This window comes from Vanessa cardui, chromosome 6 (assembly GCF_905220365.1).
Source record: "Vanessa cardui chromosome 6, ilVanCard2.1, whole genome shotgun sequence".
Taxonomy (NCBI): domain Eukaryota; kingdom Metazoa; phylum Arthropoda; class Insecta; order Lepidoptera; family Nymphalidae; genus Vanessa; species Vanessa cardui.
The window spans coordinates 6,533,453-6,552,198 of record NC_061128.1 but is presented as its reverse complement, the minus strand read 5'-3'; the positions used below and the strand labels follow the sequence as shown (position 1 = coordinate 6,552,198).

General features: G+C 30.3%; 3 protein-coding genes across 6 annotated transcripts in view; all 3 read right to left on the bottom strand.

The window, feature by feature from the left end:
• Positions 1–1,296: 1,296 nt before the first annotated feature.
• On the bottom strand, positions 1,297–3,524 carry LOC124530564 (translation initiation factor eIF-2B subunit gamma). 3 transcript variants are annotated; one of them, XM_047104768.1, is made up of 5 exons: positions 3,408–3,524; positions 3,162–3,321; positions 2,033–2,859; positions 1,726–1,955; positions 1,297–1,491 (listed from the first exon to the last, which is right to left on the bottom strand). In XM_047104768.1, the coding sequence occupies exons 2-5, from the start codon at positions 3,319–3,321 to the stop codon at positions 1,329–1,331; spliced, it is 1,380 nt and encodes a 459-aa protein (XP_046960724.1). In that variant the 5' UTR covers positions 3,408–3,524; the 3' UTR covers positions 1,297–1,328. The 3 variants fall into 3 exon arrangements, with proteins under 3 accessions (XP_046960724.1, XP_046960723.1, XP_046960722.1); XM_047104767.1 differs by having other exon boundaries at positions 3,162–3,354; positions 3,463–3,481; XM_047104766.1 differs by having other exon boundaries at positions 3,162–3,409.
• A 1,055-nt stretch (positions 3,525–4,579) lies between these two features.
• Positions 4,580–9,477, bottom strand: LOC124530318 (myosin-9-like). Its single transcript, XM_047104437.1, has 17 exons — positions 9,199–9,477; positions 8,671–9,075; positions 8,517–8,594; positions 8,235–8,298; positions 7,809–7,835; positions 7,698–7,736; positions 7,321–7,619; positions 6,984–7,225; positions 6,805–6,911; positions 6,622–6,734; positions 6,228–6,330; positions 6,034–6,146; positions 5,762–5,962; positions 5,273–5,640; positions 5,011–5,140; positions 4,825–4,936; positions 4,580–4,726 (listed from the first exon to the last, which is right to left on the bottom strand). Exons 1-17 carry the CDS (start codon positions 9,259–9,261, stop codon positions 4,635–4,637), a joined length of 2,556 nt encoding a protein of 851 aa, XP_046960393.1. The 5' UTR covers positions 9,262–9,477; the 3' UTR covers positions 4,580–4,634.
• A 152-nt stretch (positions 9,478–9,629) lies between these two features.
• Positions 9,630–18,746, bottom strand: part of LOC124530319 (pollen-specific leucine-rich repeat extensin-like protein 1) — a 61,357-nt gene continuing 52,240 nt past the window's right edge. For both annotated transcript variants that reach the window (XM_047104439.1, XM_047104440.1), the window contains 5 exons: positions 12,685–12,751; positions 12,264–12,331; positions 11,897–12,073; positions 11,459–11,813; positions 9,630–11,354 (listed from right to left, as the gene is read on the bottom strand). In XM_047104439.1, the coding sequence (XP_046960395.1) occupies positions 9,901–11,354; positions 11,459–11,813; positions 11,897–12,073; positions 12,264–12,331; positions 12,685–12,751 (2,121 nt within the window). In that variant the 3' untranslated portion in view covers positions 9,630–9,900. The remainder of the gene's footprint in view (positions 11,355–11,458; positions 11,814–11,896; positions 12,074–12,263; positions 12,332–12,684; positions 12,752–18,746) is intronic.

Below are 18,746 nucleotides of genomic sequence, written 5' to 3'. Positions count from 1 at the left end.
TGATTGCTAAGATTGAAATATTAATTGATATGATTTCAATAAGTCCTAAGAACATTACTTAAATTTTATTAAAATTATTTGGAAAATAACATATCACATTTTTATTAAGAATATATGAATAAGTAGTATAGTAATTAAAAAGAAATAATATGTTTAGTCCATTTCTTTTAAATTATCACTTTAATTAGATAACGTATGATGTAAACATAGACGTGTAGGAAACATCGAAACTGTTATAAACAATAATCTTTTAAAATTTTATTATGGATATTTCATACATCAAATGTATGAAATGGTTTGTGACCACAAATCAAATCACCATCCAAAATGAATTCAATGTTTATCAAAACAATTAATATGTCAATGTTAAGCGTTTTATGTAAAATAGGTAATGTTGCGTTTTTCATTTGAATGTCAAACCAGTTGTTTTTAAAATATTACGAGATATGTAAATAATATGCTGTGCAGAAAATATGCCGTGCGTATTGTACGATGTATTAGCAAAACATGGGCATATACAATGATATTTTACTAGAACTTCATTGGGCATATGTGTCGGTTAGCAATAGTTAGTATAGTACATTGTTTAAAATATACGCTGCATAAAATTATTTTTTTAAAAGTCGAGCTTGAAAATCAATGCCATAATTCTTAGTTTTATTCTCTGTAAAGAGATTCTAGTAAATAAAGAATGCATCCCGTAGATGGCTATTAAATATATATTTGGTCCTTATCCCCTTTTTGAATACCCAGCTAAGTGGTCAATAGCTACATTACATATACAATATTATAAAACTATCGCTATCTGTTTTTTACACATATCACAATATTATTTGTAACCATTGCGCTGAATCTCTCTATCTTAACTGAAACTCGAAATGGCCTGGTGTACCGTTTTAAACAAGAACGAGTTTTAGTCTTCGAAGTAGTGCATAACCTCTAGGTTATCGTCTGATTTTTTATTTTTATGTCATACATTTCTGACTTATAAAAGAACATAAGTAATAGCAGAAATATGAAGTTTTTTTCTGCTGTCGACTTCATGTGAAATGACTCAATAGTATAATTATCTATGGTCGTTAGATTTGGCAGAATTGAGCAAATGATGTCTGGAGCTGATGAAAACAGTTTCATAATCAAATAGAAATATATCAGGCAAAGAGTTTCATGGTAGCAAAATGTACGGGCCTTAATATGTATTCCGGTACTATCATTATCGATTTTTATAAGGTCATAGATATTTTACTTAACAATAGAACTTTAAAATGTTATCTGTCGGGTATAAATAAAACAAGATTAAATATAAAATATTTTTTGATTTCTTAACATTATCCCAGAGTAATCATATTGTCAGTTGTTTCCGCAAATAGTTGATGTTTTCCAGAAGTAGAAGATGGAACAACATGATGAGGACCAACAAGGCAATACTGGAGGTTGCAACCCGTGTCTACAGTTGCTCCAGTATAGACAACACAATCTTGAAGAGCACACCTGAGGGAGAGGAATTTTTTTAAGAATATTTGATTTAATCATTAAAAAAAATCTAATAAGAAAAATTCCGGTAATTTCTAAGTGCTTAGGCCTCTAATTTTGAGGAGCTTATTTGCCTTCTATGAAATTACAAAACAGTTATTCTAAATCAATATCAAAAACAGAATCACAGAAATACATGTATAATTTTTAATATTATTTTCAGATAGATTTACTTCTGGATATATAACTTACCCTTCCTTTATAGTGACATTGTTCATTAAAATACAATTAGTCAATCTAACTTTATTTTCAATTACACAATTTGCTCCAACAAATGTACATTTTATGGATGTCTTCTCAGCGATAACACTTTTCTCTCCCACAGTACTTGCTTCATCAATTTGTTTAGTTTTCACTTCACTGTTAAGATTAATTCTATCTGTGAGAACTGTACCGGTTACTTCTTCCCATTTCGAGAGTATCTAAAATGATAGATTTTATTTTATGATAAAGTAAAAATTATAGAAAGTTAATGATTAATGTGCGTCTTATTTATTACCTTGCTATTCGATAAATAAAATGAAGATAAAGTATTGACTCTGATACCAAAAGTATTTTTATCAGGAATCAAAGCATAACATCTCAACATATCATTGTAGTAAACTCCTTTACTGCCAAGTTTATGATCATTATATGCGGACATTTGTCTTATTTTACTTTCATATCCTTTGTCGATGGCAAAATCAAAAATATCTTTACCAATTTCAACATTTTTTTCAGATGTTCCTTTTTTTTCCGATGGAATTTTAGGTTTAGAGAGTTGCTTTCTCACAATGTGTGGTATTAGTTCTCCTTTAATAGACGTAAATTTATCTGATTCAACAAGGTAGCTTATAAGCCAATTTTTCATAACATATACATGTGCATCTAACAATCTGCTATACAAGCTAATGGATCCGAATTTTTTTAAGAGCACACGAGGTATTTTTACATTTTCTTCAAAGTCGCTAGCACTAGCTAGAAAGACAAGTCTCTCTGTTTCTTTATCAATGCAAACTAGATCTCTATCTGGTTTGGCTTTACTCTTCAAGCCCGGCAGTTCAATCCATTCTTCTGGTCCATTGTTGAAGAATAAGGTAGCGAGAGCTGCATCATGTTTACGATAAAGATTTAAAACTTCATTTAAATTAATATTAGTAATAAGATCTCCAGATATAACTATTAGATCTGTAGTCACTCGACTACTTATATGTTTTAGAGAGTTTGCAGTGCCCCAGTCCTCATCCGAGGGAATAACTATGAGTTCATATTTAATTTTTAAGGGACACTTCTCTAATGCATTTAAGATGTTTGACTTGTCCTCGTCGAGAACCACTACCATAGTGTCTGAAAAGAAAAACAATAGAAATATTTTAATAATTATAATAGGTATAATTTTATCAATAATATATGTCATTCAAAATTAAAGGTTTACTCTAGTCTAATTGTTAAAAAAATATACAACGTATATTCTTCAGCCAATTATTATTTACACTTAAATATATAATAGTATTAAAAAAACATGTAAGCTTTTGTATTGTGTGTAATTATTATGTAATTAAAAATTAAGTAGCAGTGAGTTGTAGTGTGTCAGGTAATATAAAACTATTACTTAAAAATAATTAAAATAAAGGTACTTATTTGCAGACCTTGAAATCCATATCTCTCAAGCATATTTAATGAATACCAAATGACTGGGTATGGTCCAACTGGTAGGAGACATTTCGAAACTGTTCCTCCGACATCAGGCAAGCGGGAACCTCTCCCTGCTGCTAACACCACAGCTTGAAACTCTAGTATTTTATGCATCTGTGAAGCTTTCCTAAGTTAATCTAACCTAACCTGATTAAAATTAGAAACAATTAATAATTTAGTTACTTTAGAATAAAACATACAATTATATTAAATTATGCGTTTTGAATAAAGTACTTAGTTAGTTAAAATATTTATAATAAATACGATTTTTAATTTTAAACAATGTTTCTTTCTTTTTAGAAACGTCACTTTTTTATTTGTCAGTTGTCAATTTTGACAGTATAAGTGTACTATGATTTTGACTTAAAAGAGACAAAATTTTGCACCACAGAGTCAGGAGTGGTATAATCTTTTATTTTTTTATTTAATTTAACAACATCCACGGGCTCACAGTTACCCACCCGTGCTATCTTTATATTCTACTTTAAAACATTTGACGTTTTATATTTAGCATTATTACTGAATGGTTATCTTAAATGATATTGATGCTATAATTATTAATTATGTCCAAGAATATTTTTTTAATAACTAGTTTTAATATAATTCATAATCTACAAGGGGGGAGGGGGTCTGATATACGAGTAAAATCAGCTAAAATAATTTATGAATTACTCGAATATAATGCGTATAGTACGAATGTAGCCGTTCAAGTAGCTGAGAGTCGAGTTGTAAAATTTTATTTCATAATTCTATTTTTATGAACACTAATTTTGTAAATATATTTGTCATTTTATAATTATTAGTATATATAGTTTGTAATTATATGAGTATTTTGCAATAGTCGCTACTTGATCTTTGATAGATAGATACAGTACGACACCACTTAGATGTAGCTTCGGCAAAATTCGTAAAACCGATCACATCCGAATTTAGTACGCTATCTCAAATTATCAATATTTAATTTTAATTTTAATCTTTACATAAACGTAATTTCTTGTAATATGACATGACCTAATATATTCGTCAATTTGACACGTCGATTTACATGCACTTGCTTTCTCGGGTTGAACTGACGCGAGAATCTATAGCAACGAATAGCGTCTAATGGCGCGATACGGAGCTATTTCTATTGGCCGTGTTAATCGGCAGTAATCGTTTTTTTTTTTAATTTGTCGATGCTACATCGTACGTAACAAAAATGTTGATATACTACACAGTTTAAATGACAATCTATCTATTCGGTATTTATACAATAATGTATTTAATATTTAGTTGTACAGTAATGTACTACTTATGGATTTTTTTAAGTAAATATTATTTATAAAAAAGAAATTAATTTACAATAACGAAATAGGCATGCTTATAATTTTCAATGACAATTAAATCAACATATTGTATAGTAAATCATTATATAATTGTAATGTTACTTAGTCTTCGTCAAAAGCTACAGGTGGCGTTGCTGATACGCCGTTGCCATCAGTTTTCATAATAGGTGTTCTTGCAAAGTCAAGCGATTCATCTAGTGAAGTTGAAAAAAAAAGATATTAATTTATTTAACGATTCGATTTAGATATTAATTTATTTTAACAGTAAAATCTATTTATGTATTATTTGTACCTGTATCATTATTTAAACCTTGTTCATTTTCAGATTGAGCAGGAGTTACGTTTGGTAAATTACAAGGTATGCATGGCTTCAGTATAGGCTCTGGGTCATCAATTTTATAAGTCTATAAAGAATAGGCGATTCTTAGTATTTTAAAATCAATCGAAAATGCGAAGACATATATGAAATGTTTTATACTTTTCCATCCACGCCGATTCCTGAAGTTGTTTGATGAAACGAACTTATAATCATTCCAGCTGGAGCTCTTTTTGACGTGTTATCTACCACTGTATGCGACCCACCACAATATCTTTGACAATAGTGTGACCTAAATTAATAAAATTAACGTATATAATTATTTCTTGTATTTGATGAGTAAAATAAAAATAATATAAAGGTATGATTTGATTTATTTGCGAATATAATTAGTTTATTTTAAACGATAAATTTTTATGTATACCTGGGATCTCTTGGATGTTGAATTGGTCTACCAGGATAGCATAAGACGCGATCACCATCTTCTTTGGGCTTTGTAAAATTGTCAGCTTCTATTGCAGGTGAACGTTTTGATGGTAACGCTGGTAGTGGTGGTATAAGATTGGGTTCAATCATATCCATCTGTGCTGGAGATGCACATGAGAGGCAGGCTGTGTCGCGTATTATTTTTTTTGTAGTGGCAGCTGATCGTGGTTCACCAACAATTTCCATCATCGCATGAACTTTATTCCTTAATTTTTGGAGATTAGTATTTATATCATCACGCAGAGATGCTATTTGCTCTAAACCAGCTTTTTCGTTAAGTTCTCTAAGTAGATCATCTATAGCTTTCTGCAATAGTCACTCTAATTACTATAATATTATCTATCTATTTATTTTATACCTTCATGTTTTGTATAAGTGTTTTTTAATTACTAATTGTACTTAATAGTTAATTGCATGTGTTTCTTACTTGCCAAATAATTTCCTGATTATTAAACTTGTCATAAGAGGCTGCAATACGTTTCTCGAAATCACCTCTGACTGCGTCAAATTGTTGTTGCGTTACAAGACCATTTAAAGCACCTATTCCAGCCTTATCGCGTAAAGCGTCTGCTACTTCATCTCGATCAGATTTTGTTCCACGTAATATCTCAATTTGTTTCCATAAAGACTACATAAAACATTATATCAGATATGGGTAAATATAATTTTAAATCGCATGTAGGAAAACAAATATTTTACGGTTAGATCAGATGAAAACATATCCTGATTTTCCCTCAATTCTTTTTGTTTTTGGTTGGTAGCATCAAAATCTATTTGTAGATTATTAAAACTGAAGTTTAATTCGGCTATAGCTAAAACGAAATACAATGAGTTTAAAGTGAATAACTTTTTAGTCATAAATAATATATTTGGCTCTAAATAATTTGTAATACCAGTTGTATCTCCACCCGTATTTGCAATGGCTTCAGTCATGGATTCCAAGCCTGCTTCTAAATCATGTTGCATTTGTGTCAACTGCTCTTGATAGTTCGTCATCTATTAATGTAGGAACTTGTATAAATAGTACATGGAATAATTATAACAAACGATATTACTTTTTTAAAATTCTTATAAAAAATAAAACGTGTTTTTTTAATATATTTATACTCCTTTTAAATAAAATAGTAAGTTAATTAGATATTATAAATAGGGCGATTTGAAATATGTTTTTAAAAGCGGGAGTAATCATTTTATTTTATATAAAATTATTGCTTCCGCTTATATATCCGCGTGTAGCGTTCTAGTACAGTGACAGAAGGGTTTTTTTTATCATGGTAAAAAAAATACCTGCGAGGATAGACCTGTATCTAACGTGTTGATTTTCTCTGCGTAATCAGATACTAAATTTTCTACATCATCCATACGAATGTCTAGAGTTGTTGCATTATTAACCTTTTCTTCTGTGAAGTTAATTAAAGTTATAAATTAGAAATCCAGGGTGGCTGATAGATAATAATTTTATAATCTAACCTAATTTATGAGCTATCTTTAAGGCATTTTCTGCAGTAGACCCTACTTTGCTGGTCATATTTTTTACAGTCTTTAAAAGACTATCATACAGTTCCTGCATAGCATTGCTAAAACCAAAACGTTAAATAAATAAGAGAAAATGAGTATTCTATTTAATAAAATGATGTGCCTTATCTTACTCCATTTCATAAACATTAATTGTATCTTTTTTTACACTGGGTTCTTCTGCTTCTGCTGTTTCTGGTGTTGGTTCTTCAACAAAATGTTCAATAATTTCAGTGTGTGATGTTTCTGCAGACTGTGTTGGTATGGCTTGTATTTTTTTCTCGACTTTCAATGATTGTTTACGAGCTGTAGACTTTCGCGAAACTTGCGTTACACGACTAGGGGCATCAAGAATCTCTTTCATTTCTGTTTCATTCTAAAATAATATTTACTGAAATAATCTCTTTATTCAGATGTTATTAATAATATTATTTTTATAGTACTTAGGTATTAATATATGTATTATAATACCTCCCGGGTGTCCGTTATATCTATACCTTTTCTAACGGCAAGATCTGTGATAAGTGCCAACATTTGTTGTAATGTCGTTTCTGCAGCATCAAGTCTAGCAGATAGTTGTAAGGCTGCCATTGCGTCAGTAAGAGATGCTCCTCTACGAAGGTCTTCCATTAGCTTCGTATTCTCAGGAAAAATGACTTTCCCAGTTAAACTAAATTTTTCTTGTAATTCTTTAACTGTTTCTGCTAGTTTGTCAAATTGGTCTTTGGTTACAATGGATAAATTGAGATCTTTGCTGCCACGAAAAGTTCCTTAAATAATGATATAAAATATAATAAATAGTTTAGAGCCAAGTAATTGCGTACTTGTGATACGATTTTTATTGTTACCAGATTTTGTTTCACCGTCTTCAGAAGATACTCGTTCAACTGTTATTACAATTAGTAAATAAGTGTTCGCATTAAGAGTTAAATCAATTATATAAAGAACAAAATACTCACCAATAAGTAGCTTCTCGAACTGCGTTTCTGTCAATAAAGTGTAATTTTTTAATACCCATTTTCAGGATATGTTTTTCTTATTACGATATTTCAAAGGTCCGTGGAGAAAAATTTACATTATTTGTGTTTTACAATCGATTTGAATTATCTACTTCAAGAATTATTATTTTAGGTAATCGAATATTATAAGTTATATTTTTCCTATTTTTTTTATTTTATCCAATTGAATAAATATGAAAAACAAGGGTCTTTGTTCTGTTATCAAGAGAATCACGTTTGTAAATGAAGTTAATTAAACGTACATAGCATTAGTCTTCCTAAGGTCTTTTGGTTATTTTTATCACTTATCTTTCTTAAATTGAATGCGACTATATATTTATAAATTATTTAACCAATAGAGATTAATTAAGTTCGTTGATGAATTACCCATTGAATCTAATGACACCATAGGAGTAGGTTCCTTTTTTGCTTCCTCTCGGGAGTCAGCTCTCTATAGAGTAAAAACAATTATTAAAATATTACACTAAATTATTAAAATATACAATTATTAATATAATTTAATAATAATTAGTAAAAATACATTTATTCTTACCTATAGGTGATAGAGTAATATACAAATTGTACTTCACCTGTGTATCTCGATCAAAAGCTATGAAAAAAAAACAAACGAAAAAACAAAAAAACAATAAAATATCTTGCTCGTTGCACCTGATCAACGATTCGTAGTTCACGTTCTCTCTGCTGTTCTATATTCTCCAAAAGATGATGATATTCCTGCGAGGGAAACTGAATCGATCTTTGATTAGTACCTATAATTGCTTAAGCTTTATAATTACTTGGGAGTTATTTATGAATGCCTTACCTTTTTTTTGTAATTATCACTGTCGACTTTCCTGGATGGCGATTTATCTGAAGACAACTTAGTTTTATCAGAGGATGATAGTGTAGTCGATGTTTTTAAGGACGAAGATGGCCCCGATGACGTAGTTCTTTCAGTTGTTGATTTAGAAACACTTTTCTCTGAAGATCTATCTGTTGTAGATTTTGAGGACGAATCGGTTTTTTTCTTTTCAGAACTCGCATTTCTAATATTTCTTTTTTTCTTTTTAACATTGGTCAGTAATTTAACTTCAGTTATAGAAATACTTGAAGTAGAACGAATAAAACTGGGACCAATCGTAATACCAACTCGACGTTCCAGAACTCTTAATTGTCTGGCAAGTATATATAATACTGTTTGGACAAGTTTTAAATTAACAATATTCTCCTGCAAAATTGATATCACTAAAATATTTAAAAAGCTTAGAATAAATAATTAAATAATATTTAATTAAATTATTTGTGTATTATAACATAATAACAGTGCATATCTAAAATCAATTTTACTTACATCTGGGTCTCCAAAGGCAGAATCTATCATTTCTCTAATTGTCATTATATTGGTGTCTGTCATTTTTAAAATACAAAATCTTGTAATATGAATTCAATGTAATATTTGTTATTCAATTTATGTAAATATATGCTGTTTATTTAAGAAATTATAATTTTCTTCCAATTCAAGTTGGCTTATTATATTTTTGATTTATGTCACCTACACATCAACAAAATGTAGAATAAAATTATGTCACCAGACAATATATTAATGCTTTTTTTTTACAATATTGTTTAAATTAAGCTCATTTGAGTTTATATACTTTTAAAGGTTGATACAGATTTTAGGTTGGTACTAATAAGAGAGATCATAATTATCAAAAACTTATTCTTTATTTTAAAATACATATTTACAAGATTTATTTAAAAAAACATAAGAATTAAAAGAAGTTTTACATTAATAAAAATGTCTATTTTTGAAAGTAATTTTCTATCTACTCTTGTGTAGTAGTTAAGTTTAAAGTATTACATAAATATTTAAATTTGCGCATATTCAGATTTGAAAGTATACTTCGCTTTATTTAATATTTATTTAAATACCCTACAACTACAACAAAATTATTTTATTTGCAGAAGTAGGCAATCAATCATCTGAACTTATTAAATTTAACTATCTATTTAAATATGCTTCTACTTATCTATGAATTAAGTGAGCTAAATATTAGGCACGAATCCGACAGTCAGTGGAGCGCGAAGTGATGCAGGCGGGCGCCTCGATAGGAGTCGGTGAGGTGACCGGCACCGTAGCCTCAGTGCCCACACTTTGACTAGAGATTGTATGCGCCACAGACGTCGTCGGCTTGGGTTGTTCCTTGCGATTGTGTTCCGACTTAATTTCCTTGATTTTATTACCGGCTATTACATCATTCAATGATGATCTGTCTTGTTTTTTAAAATGTAAGTTATCGTGTGTCATTAAAACTGCTAACGGAGGAACAGGTGGAATATATGCGTGCGGTTCATAATTATCATCTACGTAGTCCTCAGGGTTCCAAGCTGCGGTAGTTGTTGATGTAGTAGTAGAAGTGGTAGACGTAACTTTTGTAGTAGTTGCACGTGACGTCACTGGGGAGAAAGTTGTTGTAGTAGTAGTTTTGAGGGATGAAACCTTATCTGATATAGTAGCAGGCGCAGGAACAGTAACAACCTTTCTATATTTACTAGATCTTGTCTTTCGTCGCGTTTTAAGTTTTGGCACATCGAGAAAGAATGGATCAAATATATATTCTGATTCTTCGTCATAGTTAATCGGAACTATTGGTTTAACGGCACTGACCACATTACCAACTGTATAATTTAATCTTTTTCCATTGCTATCACTTACAGATGCGCTAGCTGTAACTATTACGCGAGGTGGACTTTTTGGTTTCGGTATAGGGCGTTCTGTTACATTTGGTGGTGCTACTGATCTAGCTGATAAAGATGATTCATTCTCAGGAATTGAATCATCACTTCGTTTACGATCGTAGTAGAAAGGGTTAAAGGGTAAAGGTGGCTGAGGAGGTAAATGTGATGGAAATGATTGAGGGCGGTGTTTAATGGAAGTTTCCACTTTTTCTGACGATTGAGTATTAGGTACAGGGCGTAAAATTTGATCACGTGGATCACTGGTAGTAGGGCGAAATGGCGTCGGTTGAGGGCGTTGAACAAATGGCACTGGTCGAGGAGCAGGTCTTGGAGCAGTTCTTGATGATTCATATTGAAAGTGATCATATTGTTGCGGTGGTGCATGAGTTATGTAAACTCCATCAGCTGGTCGAAAACTTTGACGTTGAAAGGAAATAGCTTCAGATCCAGGACCTCGGTGACGATAAATAAACTCTTGAGGTGACAATAAAGAAGGGTCTAAAGTTGATGAAGGAGATACAGATGGTGCGAAAGATGAGTGAATAGAAGGCGATAAACTTGATACAGATGGTGATGGGGACGATATTAAATGTGGTACAGTTGCTTGTCGCGTTGTTGGGGGTGGTAACACGGTGCTTGTCATGGGCTTTTTTGTTGTTGTTGATGTTGTTGTAATAGTCTGAATTGTTGTTGTTGTTAGTGGGTGAGAGTATTCTTCTTCATAATCTGAATTTTCTTCGTCGATTTCATCGCCATCTTCTTCATATTCTGTTCAGAGTAAAGTAATACAAATTAAATGAATTAATATATCATAGCAGTAATTGGCATTTTTCGAACATGACAGGGAAAAATAATTTAAAATAAATTAATACCGTCATTGATTCCTTCTTGCTGCTTGGATGGAAATAATGAAAATTTTGTTGAATTCCTATTGTCATTCTTTTTTATTTCTTGAATAGGATCTTCAGTAGAATCAATAACATCTATTGATATATTTATAATTTTTTCAGGTGTCGTTGGTGAATCATTAGCATACGTTTCTGAAACATCTGTCGTACTAGGTTTGCTTTGTGGACGTGGTTGCTCTGTTGGTTTTGCTGGAGGTTTCGTTTGGTCTGGTTGTATAATTGGCGGTGCCGTGCTTCCATATAATTCTAAATTTAGACTATAAAACTTTTCAGACTTTGTACAGTCTACTTCATCGACTCTCTCGCAAACTCGTGTTTCCTGAAATAGCATTTAAATATGCAATAATATGTACTTATAATACTTTTTACCATTAAATTAAAGAGTGGTATAATATGTAATACCTGATCAAAAACAGTGCCGTTAAGGCAAAGGAACTTGATATCCATGGGCTCATCTTGCTGTCCTACCGTGCACACGTGGAACATCTGGCAGGAGGTCTCAAGGTCAGCGTAGTAACCGCCGATTACCTTCCCGGTACAAGTGAAATTAGTCTCGGGTAGATTATCGAAGTCCAAATACTGTAAATGATAATAAACATTTGTTATTCATTAAGTATATGTATTTTATAAACTCTATATAAAATGCTTGGCGTCATATTTGTGTTCTTTTCATGGAGAAGTACTAAGAATAATATAAATCAGCTAGTAGGATATTTATGTTAATTTCTTTAATAATTGTTCAAGTTATATAAAGGATGAGTCAACTTACCCCCGGTTTAATGGACCTTGATATCCGAAATTCATTTTGGAATACAAAAAGCAGCAACCACAGCCAAACTGCAAAACAAAAAAAAAACAATTTTAGATACCAAAGAACACTAGATATAGCGTCGAATGGCGCGATAGGGAGCTATTTCTATTGGTTGTATAAATCAGCAGCAATCGATTTTTATTAAATTTGCTGATGCTGCATCTAAGTTGTGTCGTACTATACATAATTAAGTAAGATAAAAAAATTAAAACAATCTGGGATTATTGACTTTAATATCGTAAACTGGATCACAGAAAGGTTTTCGCATAGTCAGGAGTCCAAAATTTGACAAAAAATCATTAAGAGCACAAATAAAAATAATTTAAACAAGTTTGTTGTAATTACGAAGATGTAAGAAAATGTTTGATGTATTATTCACCTTGTAACGCAGAGGCGGAACGCACAACAAGCGTGCCGCCGGCTGAGATCCGAGCCTGCCGTCTCATCTGAAATAAAACACATTAACAAATTATTTTATCTTGTTTGTAACGTGCTTCTGTCGTCGGCTTCATGTGAATATTCAAATATTATTTTTTATGACCAGAGATTTCTTATGGAAATATTAAATCGAGATATATATTATGCTATGTTATTTATAATATTACAAACCAATAGCAGTAAGTGTATGAGCACAACGAACTTAAAGTCTTGGTAGAAAAACATTATAAAAGCACTGCTTCTTGGATTATTCTAAAAGAAAATGAAAATAGACGGCACGAAACGTTATATTATTGCAACAAAAGCTAATATATAATCAAAAACGGAAGCTAATTTATTCCGTGGTGTAAGGTACTTTCATTATTTATTTTAATAACTACTTAAATTTACTGTGTTTTTTAATCATTATAGTATTAATAATTGCAACAAAATTAAGTGCTTTGCAACCTTACAATTTTATTAGTTTATCATATAAATCACATGGAATATTTTTTATCCCGATGATTAATTTATTTTCACATTGAGATTACTCAAGTTGTGTAAGCTCTTACTACCATTAAATTTATAAAATGAGGCCTTATACTGGGCTTATTATTATATAAGAAAGACTAATTTCTGTAATTATTAAGGTACATAAAATGTGAACTAAGTAAAATCTAAAAGTTTAATTCATACCAAATCTAGTTTTTCATAACTGGTATTTGGGATTTAAATTGCATTATACAAAAGTCCTTGAGATAACAGCGTTTAAAATTTAAGCTGTACTTAGTATAAGAACTTAAAACTAAAAACTATTTTCAATTATTATAAACAGTTTCAATTATTATATATATATAGTTATTACTCTTTTATATATTCTTTTATAGATTTTTTTCTGGGTTTTTGATCGATCTGTACCTAATTGTATATATTTTTATAAAACCTTATCTAGTAGTTTATTAGTCCCTACAAACGAAAAACTCGAATACCTTACATCAATAGTGTTATTGTATGTTAGTAATAATACGTTATTGGAGGCGTGATTATTATTATACGACATTTTGTGACTGTCGAAACTGTATAGCTATAATAACTAAGGTTGGCAGTTGTTTGAAAAATTTACCATGTAATCAATGTTTACTTGTATTGCATTCTAATAACAGGGCTTGATATAACGCAGCGATAATATCCCATTTAACAATAGCTGCTTCGGAATTTTCGCACGCGCTTCATAAAATAACAACAGCCTTTCGACATTTACAATTAGCTATCAACAATGAATTGTTCCGATATGCCTCATCCAAATTGCATAAGAAAACAATTAAACATTTTGATGTAAAAGTGTTCTACTTTTACAATGTTAATAGTAAAGGAGGTCGCAGTTTTATTATTATATTTTATTATTAAATATACATTTTTCGGTTTTTAATATTTCTTAATAATTATACAGTGAATGGCAAATTGAAACGAATAATAGAGCGTTACATATAATATAATTTTTAAATAAAACACATGAATGTTACACTAGGTATTTAAAATCATCGAAGTCGGTTTTGTGTTTTTTTTATTGTTTAGGTAAAGAAGCCAGTGTCGGATTTAAAACATTTTTACGAGTAAAAAAAGATTTAAATCAAATAAAAAAATATAAATGTATGATGATGATATAAATATACATGTATGAATATCCAATTCATTGCAAGATATTTAATTAAAAAAAACAATGTCGACAGATTACTTTTGTGTCGTAAGTGTTTTATATATAAACGCTTAATATAACTGAAAATCTGGTTCAAATAATATAATTTAAATGGCCATATATCGTATATTAGAAAAGGTTTAAAATATATGTTTTCAGCCCGCCCATAGATATTAGCAATTTAAGAGATATTAAAGCAAACCTTTCGCTAATATGTCAGTAGCCTTGAGAACTAAGCGAAATCCCTTGTGTCTGTTGCACAGTTGATAGATTCGTAGCAACAATGAAATGTCTAGTAAATTTACAAGTTAAATAAAATTTATTCGCGATATTGTTTTAAATGGCTGAAAATTATAAAATTCTGTAAAATATTTATGTCGTTATCTTAATTATAATATCTCATAAATGATCAACATCAAAATATTTAATTTTTTTTTTATTTTATTGTTGCTCTGCCAAGTATATAAAAACTGTATAACACTTCATATTAACGCTTTGATTATAACAATGATCTTATTCGTCAAAAAGCTGTCGTTCATATTCGTGGCAAACGTAATGTAGTCATATCATCTTTAAGCTTTATTAATTGTTGGTCGATACCACCCATCTGGCCACGCTCATCAGATATTCTACCGCCAAATAGCAGTATTAAGTATTGTGTGTGAGCTAGCGGAACTACAGGTATAATGGACATAAAATCTTAGTTCCTAAGCGGCGTATTAATGATGGAAGGATTGTTTATATTTTTTACAGCACCATTGTCTATGAACGGTGGTGACCACTTACCATCAGGTAGCGTATTTGCTCGTCCGCCTACCTATATTATAAAAAAATATAATACTAATAAATTGATAATTTCATTAAAAAGATGGCATCATATTTTATAGCCATATGCTACAACAGTAGTGCAATATTCATCGTACGTTGAAACTGACAGGATTAGGGAGCGATTACTTGGTGATGTAATACCTTTCAAATTACTACGTATTAGTTCAACAAAACTAAGCTATAATCAGAAAGTGAACGGCATTATTAATATTCTTATTATGTTAAATAAATAAACGAGACTAATATTATGATGATACATGATGTAACTTTGTCTTAAACGTAACACGATATATTTTATTATTATATGTTATCTGTCTGCTATTCGAGACAAAATTTGAAATAAGAACATAATAGAAATATTTTTTTTTTCAATATTAATTAAGCAAAGGTATCGTTTTCGATTCCCCGACATATTTTGTTAAATCGTTATTCACTACTTAATACGTAATAATTTATTTTAGTGTGGTATTAAGTATAGAAATATTCAACACATTTATGTATTATATTAAGTGTTAGTAAGTTTTGAAAAAAATATATGTTGATTTATTATAATGGGATTGATTTGAATTTAAAGAAATATAAAAATAAATCGCTTGTTATAAAAACAAATAAAGTATTATATAATAATGTGCTATGTTTAAATTAAATAACGTATATGCCAATGTTAGCAAACGCTTATTTAATAAATCGTTTAAAAAAATCTTTCTTCATTTCGTAAGAGCCAATGTGGATACTTCTTAAATTTACACTATTTTTATTTATACAATTTATGTAATTAATATGTTACCTTATCAAACTTAGTATAATTGCTTTTAAAATAATAGCTACGTTCTTTATGTAGCAACATTACAGCTATTGTGACATCAATGGCTAAAAGCATACAGTGGTATTTAATACTTATGATGTTATAGAGCTGAGAAACAAAAGACATACAATAGTTAGAAATCATGTAAACATATAAATATAATTTAATGTGATTATTTATTATTGTGAAAGTTATTGCTTTAGCGTTAGTTGTGTCAGTTTTTCTTGGGGCGTGGCTTCCTCGTAAGGCTGAAGCAGTGGACCGGCACCAAATTGGAGCACCGCGACAAACTACACAAGTGCTTACGCTACGAGAGAATGTTCAATGTTTTGATCTACACGAAACGTAAAACAAACTTCAACTATTCAATTTGTCTCATGTCTTAACTTGATTTATTTCAAAGCAGAAACGTTTAAACAATGATATTCTAATAAACAGATATGTTATACCTATACTAAACAACAGAAAAAAGTGTGCCGTGCCGGGGACCGTTTATTTTACATTTCTTTACAAGTAAAAATGTTAGATTGATAAAAATTATAAGTAAAAGGGATAACTAGATGTTTTAATTACGCAAAACGTATTACGTAAAACGACTAAAGGCAAACGTCCCAATTAGGACGTTTTCTAGTCTTCACTTTTTGTGCATTAATAACATATCTGTTTACTAGAACATCATTGCGTTTAAAACATATTATTTTATGAAATCGTTTCGGTAGTTATATCCGAGAAGTTTAGATTCAATGCTTTCTTTAGATTAGGAGATTATTTGTTGATCAAAGACTACTTACAGCTTACCAGTTAGCATTTGAGTAATTTGTCTGCTATCACAAAATTAATTTAATTGTAGTTTAAGTGTTTTTTATAGAAATTAAGTTGTAAACAACTTTGATAAAATTAAGGCTACCGTAACAACATCCAGCCAGCAAGAAGTTTATAGTTTATTTTTCTTTTAAAGAAAAAGCAATTGTTTTCATAAACACTCAAGATACGTTGGTCGTTCTTGTGGAGTATATTTTCTATTATTTTAATTTACTATATTTTTTATTGTGTCTATAAGTTGAGATTTTTAATTTTCAGGCAGCATCACAATTCTGGGAATATAGAAATTATATTATATTTCCGTTAATTATTTTATCACTTACCGCTTCATTAATAAGATATTATGTGCGAGTTGTCTTCGACAGTCTCAGTTCAACAGTCTAAGTAAAAATACACAATATAGGGATGAATAATTTGTGTCAAATGCTGTTTGAAATACAACAACAATAAACAACCACAGCCTGTAAATTCCCACTGCTGGGCTAAAGGCCTCCTCTACCTTTTGAGAAGGTTTGGAACATATTCCACCACACTGTTCCAATGCGGGTTCCAATTATAAAGACAAATTAAGCACGTGCTTGCCTGGGTTTGAACCCGCAATCATCGGTTAAGATGCACGCGTTCTAACCACTGGGCCATCTCGACATGAAATACGGCTGGGACAAAATTCTTCTCTTAAAAACATCTTATTATCTACCTAGTACCTACTCTGGATGTAGGAAGTTGACAGCCTTGCGTTGCGTGCTCCGTATGTGGTTAAGTTTGCAGATCGCTTTTTATAAAGCTCATAACGTAATATTGTATTGTATCTCTAAATCTCTGTATTTGAAAATAAACGAACACAATGTTTTTTAATGATGTTGTTTTTAGTTTTTTAGGGAATCCATCGATTAGTGATTAAAAAGAAAGGGGTTTTATTTCAAAAAAACATAACAAAAAGCGTAACTATTATAGAATCGTTCGTCTGTAACAATCTTCTTTTCGCAGAAATCGTTTTTTTTAGAAAGTTGTCGTTTGACAAATTTTCATGATAAATTATAGCCATTTTTTCTTCTTATTTCTAACAAAATTAAAGAGTTATTTTTTATTAACTTTATATATATGTTTTTGAAATTAATCATTTCAATGTTTTTCCTATAATTAATTATTAGAATGAGAGATTAGAAAATAAGGAGAAATAAGAAACGTGCAAGAATTTCTGTTTTTTGAGAAACCTAGTAAAAATATACAAAAATTTGGAAAGCAAGTAATTGTTCAAACATGACTCTGTGAAATGATGGCAAGAATGCTAAAAGTATTTCTGAATCAACGAGTGAAAATTGAGCTAGACTTTCCATTATTTCGGTGGTCGACGTGATAACATTTTTTAATACTATCACTATATACCAATAGTAGAATGAATACTATTTGAAGTATTCGAAAGACAAATAATACGCGGTGCGAATAACACAAGCAAAACTAATTAAAATATTTAACTTAAATTTGACTAAAATAGAATCTATTAATATGTAATCATCTGATGATAATTTATATTTTTTATCATGACTCGTATCTATTGATAAGCGAAATAATGGCAAGGAGCTCTAAATACTCGTCAAACTGGATCTATATCAGTTTTTTTTTGTTCCGTGTATTCATTGTGCGAAAATATAAGCACAACTTACAGTATTACTACGTATTAAGGTACAGAGTAACGGGGCAAGTGAGCGAGTCCGTTATGTCAGCAACTCAACGAGTAGGTACTCACCGGCGCAGGCGCATAGCGGTCACTGTGTTACCGGCATTGCGTGATGTACTTATAGAACATTTAATATCATTTAAATGAACCCAACTGTTTATATCAATAATTTGATACCTAATTTGATAATTGAAA